At 40.5% G+C, this 13,108-nt stretch overlaps 1 protein-coding gene across 1 annotated transcript in view; it reads left to right on the top strand.

Annotated features, from left to right (window-relative positions):
- The window catches only part of LOC105018276 (anoctamin-1), a 64,625-nt gene that overhangs the window by 27,510 nt on the left and 24,007 nt on the right, over positions 1-13,108 (top strand). The window contains 6 exon segments of the mRNA XM_013138944.3: positions 321-375; positions 813-864; positions 3,515-3,570; positions 3,932-3,973; positions 10,877-10,941; positions 12,093-12,227. Coding sequence (XP_012994398.1) covers positions 321-375; positions 813-864; positions 3,515-3,570; positions 3,932-3,973; positions 10,877-10,941; positions 12,093-12,227 — 405 coding nt within the window.

A 13,108-nucleotide genomic window follows, 5' to 3' on the forward strand; every position in this document is an offset into this window, starting at 1 on the left:
ACTCTGTCCAGCTACGCCTGGTCCCAGATCAGTTTTTGTTGCTGTGTGACAATGACTGTGGTAGACAACGAGACCACAGGAACTAATCTGGGGACAGGCTTTGTCCAGGCTTTTTAACCACTTACACCGTCTGTATAATGGGGATCATTGCAGCTCTGTGCGTAAAACATTTCCAGGATGATGTTTATTGTGTACTGATACAACAACAGCAACAAGTGCTTCTATTTATAATGTTGGTACATGGCCTCAAAGACCACCTGTCTTTATATTATGTCGCCGTTAACACTGTCTATTTCTCACTCTCTGTTTTTTTATAATAGGTTTGATTTATCAGACCGAGAGTCCTTCTTTGACAGTAAAACAAGATCTTCAATCGTAAGTGTTGCTTCATTGTCTCACTCAAGTCCTCCATTAGTGTACAAGAGTCTAAAACCCTCAAGGTTTTGGACAGTATTTTCACATTAAGACTGTGGATAACACCTATACTTTCTTTAAGATTTCTTTAAGAAAATGTCAGGATATTTTGAATGACTTATTTTTATGGTTACTCAAATAAACATTTAAAGAACCTAGCCCCTCAAAAATGAACTTCCCCTCAAAAAAGCAGGTTCTTCAGAAAGGCTGAGGAATCATTAAGAAGGGGTTCTTTGAAGAACAGTAATCAACCATAGTTTCAATTCTCTAAAATGTTCCTCTATGAACAATTGTTTTTTTATAATTTTGGCTGTAATCAGTATGCTAGATATTCCTATTTTGTTATAACAAAATGCATCTAAAATTTTCTAATTCGATTATTCTTCACTTCTTATCAGGTTTTTGAAATATTGAAACGAACAAAATGCACCAAGGCTAAGTATAGCATGGGTAAGTTTGCCTCATTTTTTATTTGAATGTGAGATGGATATTGAGGATGTAAATTGTCTCCAAAATGCATGTGTTTAAGGGTCATTCTACAAAAACTGTGGCTTTTGGAAGAGCAACATTTCTAAAAATTATTTAACCCAAAAATATTAGAAAACACAAATAAATGACATCTTAATTTATTTTACTGAACTGAAAGCACTTTGAATTTCTGTATTATCATAATATGGCAAACTACAACAACACACAAACCGAGTGTAGAGCAGATTTTGACATTGTAGATAATTCAACAGTTCCTTCTTCTGTCACACTTTTCACATACATATTTTATTATTATTTGAATTGAAGTCTTGCCATTAATTATCTTGGGAAACTAGAAACATTTTGGGTGGAATTTCTTGGTATATCTGACTAATCCCATTCCTGCATTAAGCATCTGCCTGTTTGCCTGTCCTGTGCTGTTTCCACATATTCTGTTGTTTAGTTCTAAGACAGTATGGGGTGAAGTCTCTGGTCAGGAGAGTTGTGATTTCAGTGTAACTGCACACACATCTCAACAGTTAATCCATTTCATGTTGAGTAAGTTTACAGTGCTTCTTCCAGGAATACTTTTTAGGCCCTTTTAGGGCAGTTGATTGTCCAATCGAGAAGTTATTTGGCTGAGCTGTAGTCATCATCGCTCTTCTTCAGAACCCTTCTGGGTCGGAGCCTGACTCTGGTAAACTCTTTAAAGCAGCCAACTACAGTTGGTCGGTTTTAGTTGTTAATAACTGAAATCAAGACTTAGCAAAAATTCCTGATGAAATGAACAATGGATGAAGATGATCTTTGAGACAGTATTACCTGTACAGTTGACGGTAGCCGCTTCATTCTGTTACACCTTCACATTTTGGTATGAGTAGTCTTATGATGACACAAGCCATAGCTCTGGAAAGTCTCCTGAACATCCAACATGTCATGTTAAATTGACTGTCTTCCCCTTTGGGTCTGACCCTCCTCTCTCACCCTCTGTCATGCTGACAGTCCCAATCAGCTAATCTGTCTCTGCAAAGGTGAATCTGATGTGTATTTGTTCAATGGTTAGTTTTTTGTGTGTGACCACTGGTTGGATACATGTCTGCACAAGTGTGTGTGGGTAAAGAAATGCATCTTATCTTTGCGTGAGTGTGTGTAAACTGCTTCATGTAACTGTAAAAGTTGTTACAGTATTACCATCAAACATTCCAGCTATTGTTACTGAATAATCACAGAACCCATCTTATGCCAGCTACTTTTGCTCTATGATCACAGAACCCTCCCTATACCAGTTTATGTTACTGTATGAACACAAAACCCATCTTATGCCAGCTACTGTTACTGTGTAATCACAGAACATTCCCTATGCTAGATACTGTTACTGTATGAACACAAAACCCATCTTATGCCAGCTAATGTTATTGTATGACCACAGAACCCTTCCTTTGTCAGCGATTGTTACTGTATGATCACAGAATCCTTCCTATGCCAGCTACTATTACTGTAAGATCACAGAATAATTCCTATGCCAGCTCCTGTTATTTGTTCAGAAAAGCACCTAAATAAAAGAATGATGTTTTGGCTACTATTTAGAATGGCCCTGAGGGCCCTGAGGCTTACACTACCAAAACCGATATCTGAAGTCATTAGATTCCCTGTTCCTTGTTTACTCCGAGTGTTGTTCCCTTAATAATGGGAGTTGAAACAGTTAACAGCATTGGGAAAAAAAATATATTTATACCATTTGCATTGCAGTTTTTCCAAACATAATGCTGTCATATTTGGCAAATAGTTTGGCTTTTCTTTTTTGAATAATCGTTTTGTCAAATTTAGCTTGTCTTATCAGTTAGATATGCTATGTTTTTGTATTTTATTAATGAGCTCAGGTGTACCACATTCTTTGGGGAAAATCGTGAGCGACTGTGCATAAGACTGAATTTTTACCTTGTGACTAAGCTACTATTCACAAGGCCTGCAAATGCTTTATTATGAAAAAATAATCCACCTCTTCTGTAAATATCATCTGGCATTTCTGATGGCCGGTACCGTGGTAGATGGCAATAACAATCTAACTAGAGGTCACAGCTCAGTGTAAAACAGATTTCTCTCATCCAATAGATGTAGGACTGACACTTCAAAATTGCATTTCCTACATGATTTATTTGTTAATCTGTTTGCAATGTTTTCGTTTGATATTTCAGTTTAGATATATGAGGCAAAGACATGGGTTAGACGTTCATCAGATCAGGAAGGGCCATGAGTAGCGACAGAAACTGTGAGGAAGGGGACAGATTCCCTAGGGGAGATTCAACAGAAGATAGGAGCGTACAAAGAATACATGTACCAGCGAAGAATGTAATCATTTTGCACCAGATACATTTTCCAAAAATAAATTAAATAAAGAGAAAAATCTGATCAGACTTTTCTGAGTTGCTGGCCAGGGGAGACCCTTGTGTATTTTTACTGTTGTTGACATCTTTCGTGGATGTGTGAAGTCAACACCCCTCTGCATTACCACACGGGAAGTCTGTTAATGCACTTGGCTGGGTCAAAGGCACAGGCTGAGGATCAAAGGAATTAGATGGTATTTCACTTAGATTTTAAACAAGGTACAACTAAATAGTGTTTTGCCTTGCAGGGATCACCAGCCTTCTGGGTAATGGAGTCTATACAGCTGCCTATCCGTTACATGATGTGAGTAGAAATTTAAGTATGCATAGCTGTGTTAGCAGATCGTTATAATTTTTGGGTTCAGTTTGTATTGAGAACATATATTTCCAACACCGTAGAAACCACACGTTTATTAAGAGATGGGACATGGGAGTGAGTTCACCTGCTCAAAGCTAACAACATAATAAAGTTTAATGTCAACTTGACTGTATAAGCAGTGGGTATGATTATTAATTAAAAATGTTAACATGTTATTAATAAAAATAATATTGGCGTTGTTGTGTCCATTAGATTCGATGATGAAATGGAATGGCACTGTGTAGGCACACTGTCGACTATTCTGGACCTATTCTGTCCTGATCATGACTGGACTTTTGTTTTGCAGGGCGATGTGGATGGTGAAAATGTGGAGCCCAATGATAGGAAGGTGAGTGACTTGAATGTGGACCCTGGCGTTAGTCAAACCTAAGCAGACCACACCAATATTAACCGACCAGACTGACATTATCAGACCACACTAATGTTACCTGACCTCTCTAATATTATCAGACTAGTCTCATTAACAGACCAGTCTGATATTATCAGACCAATCTAATATTAACAGACCTCTCCGATATTAACAGACCAGTCTAATGTTAACAGACCAGTCTGATATTAATATACCAGTCTGATATTACCAAAACCAGTCTGATATTAACAAACCAGTCTGATATGAACAGACCAGTCTGTTATTAACAGACCAGTCTGATATTAACAGACCAGACTAATATTAACAGACCAGTCTAATATTAACAGACCTCTCTAATATTAACACACCAGTCTAATGTTTACAGACCAGTCTGATATTAACAGACCAGTCTGATGTTAACAGACCAGACTAATATTAACAGACCAGTCTAATATTAACAGACCTCTCTGATATTAACAGACCAGTCTAATGTTTACAGACCAGACTGATGAAAAAGATGTGCTTTGAAAGCAGTCTTAATTAATGAGTACACAGGTATGACTAACACTTCAACATGATTATATGACTGTAGTGTGTGTATGTGACTGTGTGTGTATATTTGTGTGTATCTAGCGTTGCACAGTACACCAACACGTCTGTACTTCATTTAAGAGATAGTTTGACCTTGATTCATATTTGTGCAATTTTATTTTTAGTTAGTTTCTGGTTTCAATGCGGCTTTTGTATCTCTAGATGCACAGTTTCAAATAATGTATTTGGACGATGGTAATATTGCAAATTCCAGGCTTGGGACAGAGGTGAAAAATGGCTTGTGAAAATCTATTTTATTTACCTTATAATTATGCAGAGAAATTTATTGAGACTCTTTTACAGCTGAGCCCTGTATTACAACAAAAAAAAACATACAAAATGGAAATAAAACATACATTGAGAAAAATTCTCAGAATTAACAATTATAAGATAATTTATAAGAAATGTAAAATGTCTTATAGGCATTCAAATATATAACTGAAATTAATTCTGGATGGCATTCCATAAGTGAGGCAAAATATTCAAAAGCAGTTTTAACCAGGCATTTTTTATCCTAATCCTAACCTGAGTTTTGTGATGCCTAAACTTAACCATAACCTAATCCTAACCTTATGCCTAACCCCAATATTGCCATGCCTAACATTAACCCTAAGTAAACTTAACTGTAAATGTTATTCGTAACGAGGCATTTTTAATTTAGAAATGATTAGGTTTTGGCTCTATACTCCATGGTGTATTTGGGTGCGTATTGGTTTCACCCTTTTAAAATGACAACACTTTGTACACAATTTAAGGGCACCAAAAGGATTGGAGCCAAACAAGATTTTGCAGTTATATTCATGTTTTGAGACTATGTATTTAGATTTACCACATCCAGATCTGTTTTTTACTTTGGAGCAAATATCTGTTTTCCTTGGTACTGTTTTGTTTTCCGAGTTTTGGTGTTGGATATACTTTGGTATCGACATGGTGATTCTAAACTTGGCCCTTCCATTGTAACAACAGTGTTTAATGAGCGTACAGCTGCTTGGCGTGTGAGCTGGGGCAGACACCTATCCAGAATGATGGGTTGGACCCCGGGAACTATTAGGACTGGGGATGACAGCTTGTCTCAATACTGTTAAACAATCTTACCCACTGAAGTCTGCCCTGGCAGAAGGCTGAGGCCTTATGGTACTGGATGTCTCCAGGTTTCTGCTTGCTAAAGTCATATACAGTACTGTAGCCATGTGTGTGTGTGTGTGTGTGTGTGTGTGTGTGTGTGTGTTTGTGTGTTGGTGTTTAGTGCTCTTGTGCATGTGTGTGTACTCGTGCACACTTTTATAAACTGGGAATGTTGACTGTCTCTCCGTTACGTTTGAGTAATAGGCTTGACTGTAGTAACTGTAGCAGAGACTATTTTAGAGACTCTGGCTTTGACTGGCTTTCAAACAAACATTCCTATCAGGTATGCCCTTCTGATTCAAACACACATTCCTGTTAGCTGTTAAATGTCCTTAAGAATTATTGGTTCTCAGTTCTTAATGGGCTGTTTCTTACATAATCTGCATGGAGTTGAGACCTGGATATTGCTTTGAGATCTAGTCAAGAAGAGTGCCTTCTCACAGAATTACTTGTAGAGTATTTTAACATGTGTAAAATTTCTGTTTTAAATCATTCCTGAACATCAATTTTAGATAATTATGGTGGCCTGAAATATAACAGAATTTTCTTTTTCACAAATAAATAGATAAAACAACTTGAAAAGTAGAAAATATGCAGCATTTTCAGAGTTGTGTTGTCAAGCTGTTTTTGTGTGTGAATGTCTGTCTGATACTGTCTGGGACATCTGTTGAGTACTGGAAGGATCCCATTGGCATCCCTATCATTGAAACTGAGAATAATGACATGTAATTGAGGAATCCTCTCGGAACATGGACGTCTCCAAGTGTCTTATCTGCCACCCCCTGGGAACCAGTACAATAAGCTCAATTTGGCAACAAATTTAATCTATATATGGCTTGTGTGTTTGTGCGTGTGTGTATGTGTTTTTCTGCCCGTGTGTGTTGTCAGAGCTCCAGCCAGATGCCTCCCCCCCCGTTTCATCTTGTATCAGCGCCACCATCTGTCTTGTCCTCGCAATGACCAAAAACCAGTTGAATTCACCAACTGTTTACGTTTTCACGTAGCTAACATAATCACGCTGATGAGATAAGCTGACGCATGAGGTAGTTCAACGAAGATAAGGACCTTTATAAGGGAACATGCCTCTCAGGGAGTGGAGGAATGGAGGAGTAGGAGAGGATCTTTGATGGCACACCAGGGAAAGGAGCTGTCTCTTCGAGGCCCGTCGATCAGTAAGGCTTTGTGAAAAGTCCAGTGGGTTATTTATATATGGCCTCTATGGTATTTCGGCAGGATGGTGTTGGTGGAAAGTGGAAACCCTGTCTGTTGGGGTAAGGGATAAGGAGGGAGAAAGAGAGAGGGAGGGAGTGAGGCATGGAGGAAAAACCGAGAGAAAGCCCCTGCTTATTGGGGGGGTTGATGGCCTCAAAATGCTCTCCATATTATCGAGTGGGATCAATGTGTCACTGGCAGGGCACCAGAGTGGGACAGTTCCAGCGCTGCCTGCCGATGGGCCCGTCCATCCCTGCCAGACCCTGCCTGGAACCCCGCAGGATGAGCCCAGGCCAACAGGATGGTCTCAGGGCAGAGGAGAGGAGCAGGAAAACAAAGCCGTAGCATGTCACCACATTTCTCTGTCAGCGTCTGAGCTGTGTGGGACACAGTGGACACCTGCCAGGATCTGCAGCCAGAGGGTGTGACTGAAATATACAGAGAGAGAGAGAGAAGGAGAGGCAGAGGGAGAGAAAGACAGGATGTGGGGGTGCTGAGGGGAGGGACAGAGAGGGAGAATAAGAAGGTTGAGTTATGAGGCTGTACTGGCTGTGGGTCACACAGGTGGGTAGGTGAAGACAGTGATGAGACTTGTCTTCCTGTCTTCCTGTTACTTGTTGTCCCTGATTGGTTGGATCATCTGCACAGATCGTGTTTGCCTGTGGTGTTCACACTGTGACACTGACAGCACAGTCGGTCGGTCGTCATTATTTCCTCTGGAGGAATGTGTGTCAGTGTGGGGAAAGGTCGACGTGCGGCTTTCTAAGGAGGTTCCTTCCTCTCCTTGTTTTGGTGTAGATGGACTGAGAGGCTCAGTTCGGTTGACTTTTGAAACGGGCAATCTACTCCAAAACTAAATGAAAATAGAATTATGCTGACACCCTATAAAAAGGATTTCCTCCAGAAATGAGCCTCGTTTAGTGGTTTGGGATGTTCCATATTATCAGGTGGGCTGTCAGCCAGGTGAACCTTTTTTAACCCGAAAGACAGCAAGCAAATGAGAAATAGGCCATTTTTACGTAATCATTCATGTGAAATTTCCTTTTTCAGTGAGAGAGTTCTGTGAGCTTGTGGGCTTGTGGGCTTAAATCAAAGGATATTTGTGTGCATCAACAATGTCCAGGCCCTTTGCATTGTATCTCATCCAGACTTTTCTTCAGGGGCTAAACAGTGTAGATGTAGCAAAGTGTAATAAAATCAGTAGACTTCTCTTGACATTTTCTTGCTATTCCTCAGTCGTCTTTGACTCTATAATACAGAGGCTGTTGTGTGTTGAGAAATTCATCCAACACCTGGTAGAACTCTCCATGTTAAACTCGCCTGGTAGAATTCTCCTGGTAGATCTCTCCTGGTAGAACTCTCCTTGTAAACCTATCCTGGTAAAACTCTCCTGGTAGAACCCTGCTGGTAGCACTCTCGACCACAGCAGTCTATCCCCTATCTGCTAAAAAGTATTCTTCATAACATTATACGAATGTTTTTGACCCACTTTGATGGATGACTAAGGGAGTTTAGCCTGTGTGTCACCTCATATGTATACCCCAGTGAAACAGGATGTTATTGATGACCACTTACGTAAGAATTCCCAAAGATTCATATAAACTTTCAAATGTAAAAATGTAACATTTCTTTCACTAAACAATTTTCACACAATAAAACGTTAAATTAATATGATTTCTAGAGTTGTATGAACAACAGTGCAATTTTTTCACAGCCTTTTTTGTTTGTATTTACATAAGGTGACACAATTCTGTAGGGTAAGTACTATGGGCATACTTACAGTTTGTGTTAGCATTATTTTTGTGGACAAAATGTTCAGCTACAGTATGAGAAATTCAGAAATAATAAATGCCGATTGGCAAGATGTTTAAGACACATAGCTAAACTTAGCGAAGGGAGTCTCAGAAGGAATGTGCCAGTGCGAGCTGAGACTGGCGATCCCAGCGGATCGCCCACGGATCACCTTACCGCTGTGTGAATGGCTGGCAGATACACTCTATAAACCAGCCGGGACAACCTGATGCCAAGGGGCCTCGTTCATGAGGCCGTGCATCTCTGCCATTTGTGCTGTCAGTGGACACGTACAGCAGGTATGTCTGAATGGTTCTTCAAAGGCATTTTCCCCCTACAAGTGATCTGTCATGTTCCAAATGTAGGGAGTATGCTAGAGAGATATTGGATGTTTGTGTGTGTGTGTGTGTTTGTGTGCGAGAGAGACCCATAGAGTGAACAACTTGTCTTCATTACTCTAAAGAAAATATTTGTTCTTAGCTGTGATGGTAAAAAAGAGACAACAATTATTTAAGTTGATGAAACAATACAGGGCTCATGAGAGGTTGGAAAGAAGACAGAATTTTTTTCTAACAAATAATTGTTCACCAATGTTTGATCAATGCAGTTTGTTGCTGTATAAAATAGCATGAAGAGGTGTTGATCAGACAGATGCACAAGCGGACAGGACACACAGATGGAAAATGAATTGGGGTGGGACAGAAAGCAGTCTCCCCAATACTGAACACTGTGTCCCAACTCCCCAATACTGAACACTGTGGCTCCCCAATACTGAACACTGTGTCCCAGCTCCACAATACTGAACACTGTGTCCCAGCTCTCTAATACTGAACACTGTGGCTCCCCAATACTGAACACTGTGTCCCAGCTCCCTAATACTGAACACTGTGTCCCAGCTCTCCAATACTGAATAGTATTGTCTCAACTGCGCAATACTGAACACTATTTCACAGCTCTCCATTACCAAAGACTGTGTCCCAGCTCCTCAATACTGAACACTGTGTCCCAGCTCCTCAATACTGAACATTGTTTTACAGCTCCCTAATACTGAACACTGTGTCCCAGCTCTCTAATACTGAATAGTATTGTCTCAGCTGCCCAATACTGAACACTATTTCACAGCTCTCCATTACCAAAGACTGTGTCCCAGCTCCTCAATACTGAACATTGTTTTGCAGCTCCCTAATACTGAACACTGTGTCCCAGCTCTCCAATACTGAATAGTATTGTCTCAGCTGCCCAATACTGAACACTATTTCACAGCTCTCCATTACCAAACACTGAGTCCCAGCTCCTCAATACTGAACACTTTGTCCCAGCTCATCAATACTGAACATTGTTTTACAGCTCCCTAATACTGAACATTGTGTCCCAGCTCTCCAATACTGAATAGTATTGTCTCAGCTGCCCAATACTGAACACTATTTTACAGCTCTCCATTACCAAACACTGAGTCCCAGCTCCTCAATACTGAACACTTTGTCCCAGCTCCTCAATACTGAACATTGTTTTACAGCTCCCCCAATACCGAACAATGTGTCCCTGCTCCCCAATACTGAGCACTGTGTGTCCACTACTGGTTACAACCTTCTCTCTCCTGCCTGTTCGTTAACCCTTCCCTCTGTCACTTTACAGCTCCCATCTGTTCTCTGCCACTCACAAACTCCCCCCAACCCTGCTCCCCCCTCTCCCTCCACTTTCACAGCTCTGCCATTCAACACGGTAGCACGTTCTCTCTTTACCTCCCTCCTGACATCTGTGGTCAGACGAGGGAAGAAAAAAGAGCTGGCTTCAAATGTCTCACTCTCAACCTCCGGCCAGGCTTTTCTAACTGGAGCTCATTTCATCCGTCAGAGGTCAAAATGCCCATTCATTCACAGCTCTCACACCCTCTCTCAAGCCTACATGCTTACATGTGTTTCACTTAGAGCTTAGAGAGACCTACTTGTCAGTAAGTCATGGGAAGATCCAGAGCTGTAATATTTTTTTTCATCACTCAATATCACTGACAGTGGTTTTACTGCTGAAACATCTGACATGACATGATAAAGCATCGGTGTGTGTGTGTGTGTGTGTGGGGGGGGGGGGGGGTTGGGAGGGTGGGTTACTATGTGATCCATCTAAGGGTTTGAAAGTAATATTTTGTGTTTTTGTGTGTTTCAGCTGTTGTATGAGGAGTGGGCGAGTTACAGTGTATTTTACAAATACCAGCCTATCGGGCTAGTTAGGTGAGTTTGGAAACGTCTCTGGTCTCTCATCAAAGTTTGGTTCTGTTAAGATCGAAACATCACACTATGTCTTTTAAAAAGTTATGTATATGCAGTAAATTCCCAATGTATTTGGACAGTAACACATTTGGCTCTTTTTTTCACCAATCTAGAGATTATACAATGGCTGTGGGTTAAAGTGTAGACTGAGAGCTTTAATCTGAATGTGTGATCATCCATATACTACAGTTTAGAAAATACAGGGCATTTTACATTTCCCCCATTTTTGTGAAGAAAAGGAGTTTAGACAATTGCTGGTGTCTGAAAGCTTGAGAACCAAAGCACTGTCAATGCAAGTCAAGCTTGCAACCACAAGGCAGATAACATCATTGTTTGGTACATAAAAAAAAATGGTAAATTACCTAATAGATAAAGGAAGACTTCTCAAGTAGATAAACAAATAATGGTCATTATTGTGAACAAATAAAAACTTACCGATTAGAAAAACTCTCCAGGACACAGGCAGAAATGTGTTTCACAGAACACTACAACAGGTAGTGTCTGTGTCTGGACTGCTGTGTGCTAGCTTTAGAAACAGGATGCCCTTAAAAACGCACATATCACATCATCAGTGAAATATGGGTGAGGCGTTGTTCCTGTATGTTTTGACATGGCTGCCACTGGTTCTGGCTCAATTGTCTTCATTGATGATGTAACTGCTGACAGTAGCAGCAGGCTGAATTCTGCAGTCTATGGAAACAGCTGGTCTGCTCAGATGCATTTGCTGTACAGGCCAGGCAGAGCATCACCAATAAACATACCCAGCATCTGTTGATTTCTACTGGTCGCAGGTTATGGGTCCAGACCAATTATTAAACATGACAGCATCAATGATTTATTGCATATAATCTTAATCTGTCAAAATACTTTTGGTATTTATAAAGTTGAGAGAATAAGTAGAACACATGATGTACATTTCAGAATGGTTAATTTGATATGGATTAAAATACCCTCGAAGCATGTTTAGTAACGCCAACATTCTACAATGTCCATCTGTAAAATGGAGTAAGTCGATGTGATGCAATGTGTTCTCCCTAATGCAGCAAATGTGTGTCATGTATTTTGCTTTGCTCAATTTAAAAGCTGAGATTGCTGTGTTGTTCCACATACAGGAAGTACTTTGGAGAGAAAATTGGTCTGTACTTTGCGTGGCTGGGACTGTACACCCAGATGCTGATCCCTGCTTCTCTGGTGGGGGTCATCGTTTTCCTGTATGGCTGTGCCACCGTAGATGACAACATTCCCAGGTTAGCAGCATGAGGCCCTCTTCACAGCCTGCCTTACAATCAAGGAGTTAATCACTGGCTTCATCTGACAGATGATCAAATAACTGTGCAATGGGTCTTACAAAAATAGAAAAATGATTGAATTACAACGAAATGGTTTAACAGTGTTCATCACCGGCCCTCCTGAGGCACACAGTAGCTCAATGAGAGTAAGACCTTACATCCAATTCAGACATCAAGCTGAGTGGTTTCAGATACTGTAACCGACAGATTTACAGTTGGATAATTTCAGGACAGAGGCCTCGATGGCCTCAACAACTGGCAAGTGCACAACTTGCCTCCAGGCCTATCACAGAACACAAAAGAGTTTTTAAATAGTTTATATTCAACAGTTTAAACTAACAGACATTTACCAGTTCATGGTCTTAACATTTTACCTTAAAGAAAAAGACACATGATTTCTTATTATTTTAAAACTACACTGAAATCCGCTTATAGCTTTCACTTGATTCTAGAAGAAGTGTCCTGCTCTTCACCTCCGTACTCCTGTCCCTGCCGACTGGCTCGTCAGGACTAACATCTAATAAACTATTGATAACAGACTGGGTCACTTTCCTGCTGGCTTAACTATAAAAAAATAATCAGGAAATGTTCCCATATGGAGACCGAGGAGGTGATTTGTGACTTCCAACATCTGGTTGATGTAGGTGACAAGACAAGTTGAAGCTTCCCCCCTCTGGCTAACATCTCTTTTCTCCGTTCGGATACTTTGGCAGCCGGCAGTGTGTCCTGATCCTCCAGCACTTGCTGTCACTCCTCCACACACGTTAGGTTAGCCCGAGTCGCCTTGTAAAAACCAAGAACAGGAGGTATTCCTGGGACTTGACCTGACCTTGAACTCT

The sequence above is a fragment of the Esox lucius genome, chromosome 19 (assembly GCF_011004845.1).
Source record: "Esox lucius isolate fEsoLuc1 chromosome 19, fEsoLuc1.pri, whole genome shotgun sequence".
NCBI classification, from domain to species: Eukaryota; Metazoa; Chordata; class Actinopteri; order Esociformes; family Esocidae; genus Esox; species Esox lucius.